Below are 14,947 nucleotides of genomic sequence, written 5' to 3' on the forward strand. Positions count from 1 at the left end.
CAGGACCCCTCAGTCAGGTCCCTCTGGGGGGCAAGGATCTTAGACCCCAGACTTGGGGTTCCCTGCCTCTTCCCAGCCAGCCCAAAACCGAAACTAAAAACCTCTCCAGCAGGCTCTCTTCCTTTGTCCAGCTTCCTGGGCAAAGGTGTCGACTCACCTCACCCCCCTTCCTGGCTCAGGTTACAGGCTCAGGTCCTGTCCCTCACCTAAAGTCATCCCCTGCTCTCCCCTCTCCCATGCAGACAGCCCCAGTAAAACTAAACGACATTCCCAGGTCAATCCACCCCGCTCCCTACTGCATCACACCCTTATCATGGGTCATGAAGATAACTAGGGCGTTTGTGTGGACTGAACTGGCACTGCTACCAGAAGTCTCTGATCAAACGTGTATGGGGCACATGCACAACTGAAGTGGAGCACCCATAGGGACAAACATCTCAAAGAACTTCAGTTACTGTACAGGGTAAGTAACTTCTCCTTTAATACAGTGTCATTGGTAGGCTATTTTGTACCAAGGTGGCTGCCTCAAGAAATGTCTTTAGAAATTCAAGATGTGATTAAGCACTTTCAAATGTACTTCAATTTAAGCATCACTTACCAATATTATTTCTTGGATTTGAATGTTAAGACTGCTGGGTTGAAGAGAGTTAGTGGATTTTTTAAATACATTATCTCCGTATAATTTTTAGTTGTTTCAAAAGATCCTTCTCTGCATTTGCTTCTATTGGGTCCTTTGAATTAATGAGTTCTCCCAAATGCTACTCTTACAAGCATATGGGTAAATCTCCCACTGTAACTATAATATTGTGTTGTCATACCCAATAGTCTCTCTAGAAAGCACTATGTCTGATATTGATAGCTATATCAGATAAGCATTTCTGATATTTCTAGTGTCTTCCTGGGAAATACTATATTTTTATGCTGATATCAGATCTTAACAGAGAACTTGATAAAGTATCGGTACTGGTGAGAATATGTTATGTGAGTTTATTGAAAACCATGTAGGATTTTTTTTTGACATTTCCAGATAGTCCCTTCATCCATGTAAATATCCTCTAAAGTGCCACACTTGGTAATTTTTAGTTAGATTTCTGCAAATTGTTTTTGGTTGATTGGCCTGGGAATCTTTTTTTAAAACTTTTTTTTTTTAATACAGGAGGAATTTGAAGCTGAAAGGAAGACTGCCTGGCGCAGCAAGGAGCAGGTGTTGATACAAGAGACAGAAAAGGCACAAGCCCATTACGAAAAGGAGAAAGAGGAGTTATCAGTACAGATCCAGGAAAAGACAAATATAATCATCCAGGTATGTGATAATACTGAGGCTTAGATTTTAATTGCAGTTTCCTTGTGTCCTGTTTGAACATAGCTTTCCTGTCCTCCCCTTTTCCCCATTAAGATGTATATGTACAGAGGATACCACTTTGGTACGGTCATTGGTTTATATTAGCTAGTTTTTGAGGCATTGTTGGCTTCTTCTGTTAGCTAGTGTGTTATGAGGATAGCAGTGTACCTCAGTGGGTGGAGAAAAAGTTATGTGATGCAGCATGGCTGCGGCTGCTACAGGAGGGAACCTATCCAGTTACTTTTATTTCATTCTCCTGAGATATAATATTTTAATGATTTTCTGGTATTGAGAAAAATGTACTAGATATGTCTCAAAACCAAACAATGACATGATCCCTGTGTTGAAGGGAGAGGAACGGATGGACAAGGGTGACAATAATTACTCTTAAGGCATGTGTATATATTGATGATTCTGTGTTTTTGATTGCTTACCTGTCCTGCCCTTTGTTTCTTGCAGGTGAGATGGGTAAGGTTTAGGAGGGGTTTGGCTGTGTCAAGGAAGATGGCTTGGCAAAGAAATTTGAGGCATCAGGGACAGCATGAAAGAAGGTGCAGACACACCTATGAGGGACAATGAAAGGGGTATCAAGGCTGATGTTTTGATGTCATCTAAAACCACTGCCTCTACTATAAACCGCCTCTCTATAGTCCTCTCTTGGTTACAGCAACTGAACTTTGATTCTCCTACATAGTAACTCATACTTTTTTGTAATGCACAAGTATTAATTTTAGTAGTATTATATAAAAAAATAAGCTACATTTGTGACTTTCTTGAAACAAAATTGAAAATTATTTCTTGAAACATTTATGCAATTACAAGGCACCTTGTTTTACATCAAAACAGTTTAACTAATTTTAATACTGTAAATCATACTAGGCCCCTCCATCCCCGTATTGTAATAATTGGTTTCAATCTTTTGTTAAAGTTTAAGACAAATTCATTCTCCATTAATTGGAAAACTATCAAAACTGTCTGAGTAAATTTAGTCTGGAAATTAGACGATCAAAAGAGTGAGGTTGTGGAACAGCCTCCCAAGAAAAGTAGTAGAGGTAAGAATCCTAATTGGGCTTTAGGGTGGAACTTGATAAATGTGAGAAAGCGATTATATGCTGTAGCTGCCTATGATAGCAAGAGACTAGACTCGATGACCTAGGGAGATCCCTTTCAGTCCTATGTTCTTATATCAGCATGGATGTTTCGTGGTATAACAAATTTGTATAAAGAAAATCTTGGAAGTTACATTCATATTGCAAAGTGTCCTGCCTTGAAGGCAGTTCTGTTAATGATACTGAAAGACAAAAATGGAAAGGGAGAGATTAAAAGATCAGTACTTAGAGAGATTTAAAACAGATAAAATTAACCCCCTCAGTGCATGAGGAGACCTATCATGACATACAAAATAATGCTCCTTTTCTAGTCAATATTTCTTACCTAACAGCCTTAAGAAAACGTCAGTTGGTCAGCTTTTAGCTGACTTCATGACTGATGCAGAAGTTACGGTTAGATGCTTGTCCTCTAACTAGTTCCTTTTTCACTGCTGATGCTAGAGACATGAGTCTTCCCTCCTCCATGGTGGAGTGAGCCACCTGCTCACAGGGATGAGGAGACACTAGCTGCTCTAAAATTCTAAAGTTATGTAAAGGGGGATGGGATAGCTCAGTGGTTTGAGCATTGTCCTGCTAAACCCAGGGTTGTGAGTTCAATCCTTAAAGGGGCGATTTCGGGATTTAGTTGGTGGTCCTGCTTTGAGCAGGGGGTTGGACTAGATGACCTCCTGAGGTCCCTTCCAACCCTGATATATTCTATGATTCTAGGAAAGTTTTGCTAGTTGCATGGAAAGATGGATCCAAGAATGAGAGTGGTTAATCTAAGGGTACATCTACACTGGCAAGTTTCTGCGCAACAAGTTATACCACTTTTATTAAAACGCTGGAATTAAACTGCTGTTGCTTGTCCACACTGTGCTCCTTTTGACAGTGGAGCGCATCCACATTAGCAGCTCTTGTATCAGCAAAGAGTAGTGCATTGTGGTAGCTATCCCACTGTGCAACTGGCTGCAGGGTGCTTTGGGAAAGGTTTGCAGTGCCTCAGGGGCAGGCACAGTGTCACATGATGCAGGTTTCCCAATCCCATTGTTCCATGGGCATCCTCCTACATTGCCAGCTGCTTTTCAACTGAAGGGGAGAGGAGAGAGTATGTGACTGGGGGGAGAGAGAGAGAGAGAGGGTGTGTGTGTGTGTGTGAGCGTAAGCAGGGAGAGACAGTGTGTTTTGGAGGTCAGAGAGTATGTCAGCATGCTGTCTTGAAAGTTCAGACAGCGTCATGAAGCAACCAGTCCTGGGGAAGGGGCAGGGCCGGATTAATCTTTTGTGGGCCTGGCGCCAAACATATTTATGAGCCCCCACGGAGGCAGTGGTGCATGGCGCGGGGAGGTCAGTCCCCGGCGCGAGGGGCCAGCCAGAGGCAATGGGACATGGCAGGGGTGGCCCCGCCCAGCCCAGCGCGAGGGCACTGTTTACAAACCGGCAGTTGCCAGACACACAGTGGCCTGCCCGGCCCTGTGCTGCCAGCATGTCCCTTCCCCTCAAGGGCAGGCCTATGCCACACCGCACAGCCCCCTACCCCTGCACCCAACACCCCCTCCCGACTCCCTATGGCCAGAGCCCTGCCCCACCCTACCCCACAAATGCACAGCGCCCTGCACAACACCACCCCGCCTAGCACCCCCGCCCACAGCCCCACCACAACTGCCAAGCAGCCCCCACAGAACCACCACTCTCTAGTGCCTCAACGCACATTTCCCTCCCCCCCCAAGACCCACTCTCACATGTCCTGCCTCCCAGCCGCACTCACCTGCTGAAGACGCACTTGCCTGGAAGGGCCCAGCCAAGCCCCCCACACTGTTTCCCCCCACCCCACACACACACCTGGCTGAGACCGGCCAGGCTTCCTCACCAGTCCCAGGCGGCTCAGCTCCGGGGAGACAGATGAGGCCCCTCACGTGGTGGGAAGCAGAGACTGCCTGGAGCTGGAGGTGCATTGGGGTCCGGCCAGGGGGCAGAGAGGAGCAGGAGGGTGGGGCCAGGTGGTGGAGAGAAGCCCTTGGCCAGCCGGCGGGCAGGCTGAGAGGAGCAAGTGGTGGGTGGGGGGAGCCTGTGGGGTCTCAGGGCGCAGTGCAAGTGGAGCAGGCCGGGGCCCCTTCTGAGCATGGGCCCGACTCCATGCCGCCACTGGCACCATTGTAAACCCGGCACTGGAGAGGGGGAAACCCTGACATCAGCCCCCGTCTTCCTCTCCAGCTATCTCTGTCTCTCTCTCTCTGTCTGTCTCTCTCACACACACACAGAGGCACGCCTGCCTCTGTGTTCAACAGCAGGAGCATTCCACATTCATGGTTTGCTTTGTGTCCCAGAGCAGACTGGCACAGCATGCAAGGGCTGTCAGAAAAGGAGCTTTGAAAGGGAGGGGTGCATGTCTCCAGGGCAGCCAAGTTCAAAACAATGAGCAGAGTGGCCACTTGAGGGATTATGGGACACTTCAGGAGGCCAGTTGATTGCTTTCTGCGCTGTAATGTGTTTACACTGCCAATACAGTGCTGGAGCCCCTGCGCTTTAAGATTTACGACTCTCTCTCGTGGAGGTGCTTTTTTTGCAACGCTGCAGCTGAGGAGTTTCTGTACCCTAAGTGGCTTGGCAGTGTGTACACCTCAGGAGTTACACCACAGAAGGCTGCTTTACTGCGCAGTAACTTGCCAGTGTAGACAAGGCCTAATTTAGCTTGTTTGGAAAGCTCTTGCAGAACAGAAATCTTGGTAGAATCAAGATTCCCTCCAGGCTTTAGGATGAGCAGTGACAGACTGTAAAGGCTGTGTGTCTGAGGGCTTGTCTACGCTGGCACTTTACAGGGCTGCAACTTTCTTGCTCAGGGGTGTGAAAAACTCCCCTGGCCGCAGCAAGTTTCAGCGCTGTAAAGGGCCAAGGTAAACAGTGCCCCAGCACTAGGAGCCGCGCCTCTCGTGGAGGTGGGTTTTTTAGAGGGCTGGGAGAGCTCTCTTCCAGCGCTCTGCCGTGACTACACAAGCCATGGCAGCACTTTAGTGTTGCCAGTGTAGACTAGCCCTTAAACAGGAAATTTAGAAACAGCAAATGAATTAAAATTAGCTGTTTTTCGTACTTAGAATAATTTAAAAGTGAAGGTGAGTTGTCAAGGTTGGAAATGAAAGGGGGGAGTAAAGTACCAGTTTAGTTGTGGTGCTCCCTTCTAACAATTCAGGAGAATCCCAGCGTTTATTTTAATGTTGTTGGCCAATATTCAATGCAGATGCTCAAAATGTAGAATTGTTACATCAAAACTATTCTGCAAGGAAACTTCATTTTCTGTTTAGTAGAAAAACTGGAAATTGGTAATAGTAACTTCAAGAAGAGCACGTTATTTTGTGCTCTTCATACAGTGTTTAATGAATAACGGCAGAAAATTGGCAGGGAAATGAAACGCTTTTTACCCTGGTCTCTCCTTTTCCCTCTTCAAAGAAAAAGTATAAACACTTGCTTTGTGTTGAGGCAAAGTTGTTGCCGTAGTAATGGCTTGTTCAGGTGATCAGGTACAACGTTATTTATGTAAATGTAAATGTGCTTGATAGCAGCCGGCAGTTAAAGCACTATTTGCTTTTAAAAGAGCAGCAGCATATTGAAGTCAGCACAAAAATGAGAGCAGAGAATAAAGGATGTTTTCTGGACAAAAAAGGTTTACTGGGATAAAGAATGGAGAAACGTTGGTTGGGATGTGATCTTATTGAGTCAATTCACTGTTGAAGTTTGTGTGCTGCACTGTAGAAAATTCTGCCAGAGCACTGCTTTCTATCCTTCAGACATGAATGGAGAAAGTTAATGCAAAACAAACTGAAGTGTCATTAAGAGGTTATATAACTTGCCAGCATTATGTGAATGTGCTGAGACTATGGATGCAGATTGAACAGCGACTTTAAACAAAACTGTACTAGAAAGAGAGAAAAACCATTTTAACCGCATTCTGTTTTAGTCTTTCTCATGTCCTCCAACTCTTGTGGTATTAGAATCCATTCGAAATGGAATGTGGTCTCCAGAGCTGTTTGTGATTTCTCTGTATTGTAGATGAGATTTCATAATAAGATAACTGAATAAAGCTCTAGTAGTTCGGTTAAAATGACTGGCTTTTTATCCCTTGCCTTGTTGTTCCATTTCCCACAGCTGGAAAAGAAAGTGGAGTCTTTAAATCATGAGTTGGAGGAGACTAACTATGAGCTAGAGACCCTCCTACAGCGACGAGACAGAGAAAACCAAGAAGGAGAGTACCTGGTAGCTATGTTGAGATCTGATATTGAACTGTCCCAGAATGAAAGGTTAGTTCATTTTGGGATATATAGTGTGCAATGTCTTATATCTGTTTTTTTTCCTTCTGTAAATGAAAAAGTAACTAAGCCAAATTAAATGTATAGGAAGGTGACAATGTTTTCGCTATCTTTGAAGCATATCCAAGTTACTGTTAGTCTTTACTTTACATGTTAAAAATCTAGGACACCATTCTGATACCCACTTCACTCACTGTGGTATCTGTTTATTATCTGAAATAGGTATACAAGTTAGCTCAGAGATTGAAAAGAAAGGTGAAGACTTTTTTGGGGTCAGATGGAAGAGCAGGGTAGATTCTTTCTTTCTGTTTTCAGTTTACCTCTGGGTACATTAGAATCTCTTTAGGAAACAATTGGAACTGAGTAGTTATTGAAAGTAGACGCTCTAGTGGAGTAATCATATTGATGATTGAAATAAGAGTAATGTGTAGTCTTTATCTCATGGTAGGCAAACTTTGGAAAAACTCTGTACAGTGTAAAGTTTAAATTAAGTTTCGTCAGAATGTGTCAAACACCGTTGACTTCTTTTGACCTTTACAAATGTAAATATGCCAGTGCTGGGAATGACCATGTTCACACTAGATGCCAATTACAGGTATGTTTGTAAGCATGGTCTGTTTCAACAACAGCAAAGAGTCCTGTGGCACTTTGTAGACTAACAGATGTATCGGAGCATGAGCTTTCGTGGGTGAATACCCACTTTGTCAGATGCATGCATAAAATGACACAGGACTCTTTGCTGCTTTTACAGATACAGACTAACACGGCTACCCCTCTGATACTTTCAACAACAGTGTCCTGAATTTATTATTCATATCTTTTGAAAGATCCAGATTAGAATTGCTGCAATTCATTTGACTGTCTTCATAATCGGTTAATTTGCCAGATTCTGAGGGTTTTTTTTTTTTAACTGTAGTTTATTGCCTCAAGGATCAGAGTTGATACTTTAAATATCACACATGGTGGTGACTATTATTTATTTGATTGCCAAGAATGTGCTCCAGGGCTGTACAACAGAAAAGGATGTAGCATTGTCCCAAATGGTTTACAATGAAAACGGGCAGACGGTATAGTTAAAACATGATGATGCAGAGGCTGGTATACCAAATGTAGAAATATGTAGTGTATATCTGATGGGTTATGGTTGAAAACTTTTATGTAGTTACGCCTGAGGATATTTTGCACCAAAAAATTGAAAATTATGTGCACAATATTTTAAAATTTTGCACATTTTATTTGTCAATAAATAAATGCAGGGAGAGCACAGGCCCCCCCACAGACACCTGGAACACAGACTCAGTGGTGAGCCTGCACCCGACCCTGACACAGCACAAGGCCTGGGCCTGCCCCAGAAATACCCTGGGGCCCCTGCCTCTCTGCGCCAGGCGCACCAGGGAGAGGCAGGCAAGTTCAACCAGGCAGAATCGGGGGCAATCTAGGTGCAGGCAGCTCAGTGGGGCAGTCTAGGTGTGGGAGGATCTGGATGCACAAAGGCTTGTGGGGGGGTTCCAGGTGTGTGGGCAATGAGACTCTGTGGGTGCTTCCAGGTGAAGGTGGTTGGGGCTCAACGGAGGGGTCTCAGCAGGTAGGTCTGGGTGCTGGGGGAGTGGGGCTAGGTGGAGTGGGGGTCTGGGTGCAGCTAGTTGGGTGTCAGTGGCATAGGGGTCTGGTTGTAGGGACTCAAGGGTGCAAGGAGGTGGGGCTCGTCTGGGTGGGGTTTGAGTGCAGGGAGGTCAGTGGGGGGTGGTCTGGGTGCATGGGGGGTTCCAGATGTAGGGGTTGAGCTTCAGTGGGGTGGGGTTTGGGTATGGAGGGCTAGGGAGGTTCTGGTTGCATGGGATGAGGCTTTCTGGGGCTGTCTGGGTATGGGAGGTCCAGATGCACAGGGGTTGGGTGGATGAGGGATCAGCTCCCCGTATAGTGACCCACTCCCCCTGCAGCTGAGGAGTGATGGGGGCAGGAAGCAGGGGAGGATGCTGAGTTTCCTGCAGCTGGGGGAGGTTTCTGGGGGTGGGTCTGACACAGCCCCAGCCACTCCTTGTAGGGGGAGAGGAAGTCTCGTCCTCTCCTGCCTCCAGCGCAGCTGGGACTAGCAGCTGATATCTCGGCTCAGAGTAGGAGCCACTGTCTGGGATGTCTCCTGCCCTGTGGTGATTTACCTGTCTGCCAGCTGCTCTGGGTGCTTGAAATGATGTATCTGCGCAGGTAGGGAGTGGTGTGTGACTGCTCTTGTAGGTTTCCTTTGCTTCCTTGTCAGAAAGTCATTTTTCTGCGGGAAAGCAAATAAATCTGTGGGGGACATGAATTCTGCACTTGCACAATTGCGCAGAATTCCCCCATTAGTATTAGTAGTGTGGTGTGGGTGTGTTTTTTTTTTTTGTTTTGTTTTTTGTTTTTTTTTTAAAAAGACCCTTGAGTGAGGAGAGAGCGAGAGATCAGTTGGTGCAAAAACAAAGGAAAGGAGATCCAGATGCATGGAATGGTATTGAATGGAAGGTGCAAAGACGAGAGTGGGATAAAGATACAAAAAGATTTTCAGGAAGTGGGCATGTTGAAGTATAGAAAGCAGAATTGGGAGTAGGAGGAAATGGGAGAGGCAAAAGTGGAATCATGCCATGCCATAAAGATGAGAAGCTTGAATAGAATATGGAAAACAAGGGGAAGCCATTGGAGCAGTTTGAAGGCTGGAGAAAGTGGCCAGTGTTGTAGGAATTAAGTTAATTTTTTCAATCTCATTTCTTCAGAGGTTAGAATTAAGTTAGGCATCATGAAGGCCAGTCATGAGAGGGCGCATTAGTCAAGGGTGACCAAGGATGGAGAAGGAAAGCATGATTTTTAAGAGCGTAGAGTAAAAAGCAAGAATTTGCTTAAAACTGAATGTGGTTCAGGAGAGGGTTGAGCACTACAGGCTCACAAGCTCTGTGCTGTAAGCTGGGGACAGTGGTGGAGAGAGGAGGAAGAAGGCCTGTTAATTTTTCACTGTGTGTGAGAGGGCAGTGGTCCATCCAGGAGACCACGTTTGGAAATATAATATTTCAATGTGGATGGGAGATCAGGAGGGAAGAGGTAGATGTCAGTCATCTGCATAGACATGGTAGCTGAAATTGTGGGAGCAGATGAGCTCCTCAGCGTCAGAGTTAAAAGTAACCAGCGGCAGAACTCTGGGGACAGGACAGAGAGCAGAAGAGGAACTGGATTTGATTGGCATGTATTTTCCAGAGCTAAAGAATTATTATGCAGGACACACTAGTGAGAATTCAAATTATTGCCATTACTTTATGGAAAGAATTTTCATCATATTTGTAATGTTGTTTTGTGTGGAGAAGCTTAGCAAACATCCAGATGTCTCCTATCTTCATTAATACATAACTATTCAGTTAAAAATGATGGCATGAAACCTTCAATTAATTTGCAATACTTATCTAATATGTATGAATGGTATAAGAAGCTTGTAATAACAAATCAATATTTTACAGATGTTTTTGTTATTGGGAGACAGCAATTGTTTGGGATTCTGATAGAGCAATGAAGAGACAAGGTCTCAAGGTCTAATCAACAAGGTTTAATTTAACAATTGATCCCTCATTTGTTTGGGAATTTAGTAGCGAAAATAGCTGCAAAGTGGCATCCTTACTAGAAGAGGCATTTAAATGTTGATAACATGCTGTGTCACAGAATCTCTCAAACCTGCAGAGAGGTTTTGAATTTTTAAAGTGTTATCAATATTTAAGTACCTCTTCTAGTTGAAATATCCTGTACTTTGCACTGTATGGTATTTCTGTTCTAGGAAAAAACTGCAGGAATCTTACCAGCAAGTTTTGAAATTATTTGTGGAAATGGTAAAGGCCACTATCGCCACCGAAGACCTTATCTGTAAGAAAGTTGGTCTCTGTCTTGATGACAGTCTGGCATCTGGAGATTCTAGAGAAAGCCGCAACATGATGGAAGAAATGGGATTCATACAGCATTTCAAAGCCAGAGAGAAGCATGACCTAGAAAAAAGTGAGTGTCAGTCTGGGCATAGTTATTTTTTAAAGATACTGTTAATTTCATATCATACAGACAAGGCTGTCCACATGGATATTTTATATTATAGTGTTCTCCACGGCCACCCAATGGGCTTCTCCAGAGTTATGATAGACTCTGTCAATATCCTGCTTTAATCCTCTTAATGCCACTTCCCGCAGCACCCATTGGCTGGGAACGGCAAACTGCCGCCACTGGGAGCTGAGGGGCTCCGTGCCTGTGAATGCTCCTGGTAAACAAAACATCCTGACCCGCCAGCGGCTTACCCTGATGGGCTGGGAGCCAAAGTTTTCCAACCCCTGAAACATAGGGTTGGCTTATGAAAGGGCCATACAGTTTTTGCTGTTTTTACTTATCCATCTTGAGGGGGTCATCTTATAAACGAATGGGCTAATGAATGAGTATATACGGTAAACATCGCTCAGTCCCAAGCAGTGTCACTGTTACATTTGCATATGATAATATCAGTCAGTTGTGTAACGAGTAGCTGTTTCTGGAATAATTTTTTGTAATAGTGTTTTTTCTAACTCATTTTATTTTGTTGGTAGGTGACCTGCTGGATGAAACTCTCACAGAACACAACCAGGTGTCTGCAGTGACCGATGAAGGGTCTGAGCTGAGCCAACACTTATGTGAGAGTGTTTTTGCAAGCCCAGACATGGCATTTGAGAATGAAGAGATGATCCTGAAAATTTGTCGCCGTTTGCACACTGCTGTGGAGAAACTTCTAGAGCTGGTTACAGAATCAACGAAACAAGTAAAACTAGATCTCAGCCTTTAGCTACATATTGGCGTAGACAATTGTGGTCTGATCCAGACCCTTGGGCATTAAGGCATTCAGCATTTTGTAGGATTGGGGTCTTGGGGAAGTGAATGAAAAGCTATGTACGCAGCTCACATTTCCAATAAGAAATCTGTACACATCTCCCTACTTGCTGCATTGAAGGTTCTGTCCTCATTACCTATGAGAACTGTTCTGGTAATGTCTGTTAATATGTGCAGTAGAACAGCAGAGTTACTAACACCAAAGTTATGAACTGACTGGTCAACAACACACCCCATTTGGAACCGGAAGTATGCAGTCAGGCAGCGGAGACCCAAAAAAAAGCACTGTACAGAACAATACTGTGTTAAACGTAAACTAAAAAAATAAAGGGAAAGTTTAAAAAAAAAAAAAAGATTTGACAGGGTAAAGAAACAGTTTCTGTGCTTGCTTCATTTAAATTAAGATGCATTTTTCTTCTGCATAGTAAAGTTCCAAAGCTGTATTAAGTCAGTGTTCAGTTGTAAACCTTTGAAAAATCAACCATCATGTTTTGTTTAGAGTTATGAACGACAACCTCCATTCCTGAGGTGTTCGTTATTCTGAGGTTCTACTGTATTTTGGACCTGAATTAGATTATATGCCATCTGTATTTTATGGGGTGCTTGCAGGGTCGGCTCCAGGGGTTTTGCTGCCCCAAGCAGCCAAAAAAAAAAAGCCTTGATCGCAATCGCGATCTGCGGCAATTCAGTGGGAGGTCCTTGGCTCCGAGCGGGAGCGGGGGACCCTCCGCCAAATTGCTGCCGAATACCTGGACTTGCCACCCCTCTCCGAAGTGGCCACCCCAAGCACCTGCTTGCTAAGCTGGTGCCTGGAGCTGGCCCTGGGTGCTTGTAATAATGAAACAAGATGTTTGTTGTCATGGCATGGTTTAAACTGGAACTTTACCCACCAGTTTAATAGATGTGCATTCAGCTTCCTTGTTGGAGAGCACAATTAGGATTTTCAGGTTGCTTGTAGTGAAGCAAAGGGCAGAGGAGGGCTTTTAGACCCCTCTGAAGCGATCTTCCTACACAAAACAGTGATGACTGACCCTGGAGGGGGCCACTTCTACTGAGGAAAACTCTCATGACAGAGGCTTCTTAGGAAAGGGGCAAAGGGCAAAAATGAAGGATCCTAACCCCACATGCTTGCAAATATACTTTGCATGGCTTACACAGTGTAAAAAGGGGTGGAAAACTGGGAGCCAGTAGCAAAATTACCTTTGACTTAAGTGAGAACAGGATTGAGCCATAAAACACATTTTTAAAGTCATGCATTATGCGGTGAGGTGGTTGTTTGAAAAGACCTACTGTATATACTTGATCATAAGCCGGTTCATTTATAAGCCAACCCGCCCAAGATGGATAAAAATGGAAAATTCAGGGGTCAGCAAACTTTGGTTCCCGGGCCATCAGGGTAAGCCGGTGGTGGGCGGAGATGGTTTGTTTACCTTCAGTGTCCGCAGACACAGAGGTAAATCTAAGTAAACAAAGTGTCCCCTCGTGCCAGCTGCTTACCCTGACAGGCCGGGACAGCAACTGGTTGGGAAATTTTTTGGAGGGAGAAGCTGGGAGTCAGGGGAGTAACCCCTGTGACCACCCTCCACACTCTCCCCATCCCATCCCTTCCCACCTTATCTGGGGAGGGCCAGGGGAGGATGTCTCTGGCCTGACTGGAGCTGCTCCAGCATGTTCCGGTGGGCCAGACTGTGTGGCACGGCCGCAGCATGTTCCAGCGGGCTGGGCCAGGTGGCACAGCCACAGCGTGCTCTGGCGGCGTGGCACAGCTGCAGCCTGCCAGCCCCAGAGCTGCAGCTGCTTTGGAGGCTGGGGGGAGAGCAGCATGGCCAGAAATGGAGAGACTCTGGCCCCGCCTCTTCCCTTCTGGCTTTGCTGGCTGTGCTGCCTGTCCTTGCTCCCCTTGTTGGGGGGAGGGGCTGTGTCCCACCTCTCCCTCTCTATACCCGTTCATAAGCCGACCCCCTTCTCTTGTGCTTCCCTTATTTACTAAAAAATACGGCTTATGAATGAGTATATACAGTGATTTTTATTATTATTGCTTCAAAACAATTAGTTGGCAATTAATAGATTAAAACAAAGTCCTATAATAAAACATGTTAGGAATATGTAGCAAGTAAACTACAAGCTGCTTTGTAATTGGCAGAAGCACTTGGTAGATAAATATTACAAAAATTAAAATAAGTTCTCTTTTTATAAGGGTTCAGATTATCATTGCAGTTCATATGTTTAGCGTCGTATGTTGTGATGTACCTTTTATTTTATTTTTTTAAGTTGGAGAAAACACATGAAATTCACGCTCACTTTGAGGAAGAATTCAGCCGCAGAAATCAGGAAACTGCCCAAGTGGTTAGTCAGCACCATGATCTAATGGAGTGTCTAAATGAGGAAAGTGAGACAAAGAATCAGCTGGCACTGGAGCTTCATAAAGCAGAAGGTAAGGAAACGGAACAGAAACGGATAGATTTCAGATGTTATTTATATAATATAAAAAAATATTTGGAGGTGGATAAGTGAATTTATAATGCATATTTGATTGCGTTACCTGCCCACTTTGGCATTCTAAATCCCTGTGTCACTTGAAACAGATATGTCCTCTTTCTCCCCTCAAGTGTGGCACTTGCCTCCCCACCATCAGAATGACACTTACCTGAGGCCCGGAATGGGCTCGGTGTTCAGTACTGTACTAGTGCTAAAAAGGTCAGGACTTCACAAACCAGTCTCTCACATTCTTGCATGGCTAGAAATGGGAGCTTTATACCATTCGGGAAGGGGAGAGGCCTAGTCTCCCAGTGGGTCCCGGCACTCTCAGCTGGTCCAGAAAGGACCCACGTGACAGTAGAAGGAAATATTTGATGAGGATGCATGCAAAGGGAGACAAAAGAAAGAAAAGGCTATTAACTGGAGAGCATTGAATAGCAACTGTCAGGCAAAATCGGAATTGCTAAATAATTATTTTACTTTGTCTGTCACTGAACGAAACAAGTGACCGTAGTACTTGATGTTCGTAATTTTAAAACTAGCAGGATGTGATGAAAATTACTCAGAGAATTACAGGAAGTTATCAAGGAACTCTGTCATTAGCAGTTGCTTTTGGAAACTTCTCTTGGACAGAAGTCCCAAGAGGTGCATAGGGGAAACATACTGTCAGTTTTGTGAAATGTGAGACCCAGTGAAGTACAAACCAGTTGTTCTCTGACGACTTGGGATATAAAAGCCAGCATTGGTTTAAAAGACTGATGGTTGCACCAAAATGCATGTAATGTCATTCCTTGTTAAATAACTAGTTTAATAGTATTGTTGAGTTTTTGTAGTGTGCTTTATGTGCTCAAAGCACTCAGAAATGTTACCTAATTAATCCTGATACC

The 14,947-nt window shown here is 44.5% G+C and overlaps 1 protein-coding gene across 5 annotated transcripts in view; it reads left to right on the forward strand.

The window, feature by feature from the left end:
* Positions 1 to 14,947, forward strand: part of PCNT (pericentrin) — a 228,943-nt gene that overhangs the window by 117,133 nt on the left and 96,863 nt on the right. For all 5 annotated transcript variants that reach the window (XM_039495311.1, XM_039495308.1, XM_039495309.1 and 2 more), the window contains 5 exons: positions 1,157 to 1,303; positions 6,571 to 6,722; positions 10,519 to 10,733; positions 11,306 to 11,514; positions 13,854 to 14,016. In XM_039495311.1, the coding sequence (XP_039351245.1) occupies positions 1,157 to 1,303; positions 6,571 to 6,722; positions 10,519 to 10,733; positions 11,306 to 11,514; positions 13,854 to 14,016 (886 nt within the window). The remainder of the gene's footprint in view (positions 1 to 1,156; positions 1,304 to 6,570; positions 6,723 to 10,518; positions 10,734 to 11,305; positions 11,515 to 13,853; positions 14,017 to 14,947) is intronic.

Source organism: Mauremys reevesii, linkage group 11 (assembly GCF_016161935.1).
Source record: "Mauremys reevesii isolate NIE-2019 linkage group 11, ASM1616193v1, whole genome shotgun sequence".
In the NCBI taxonomy this organism is placed as follows: domain Eukaryota; kingdom Metazoa; phylum Chordata; order Testudines; family Geoemydidae; genus Mauremys; species Mauremys reevesii.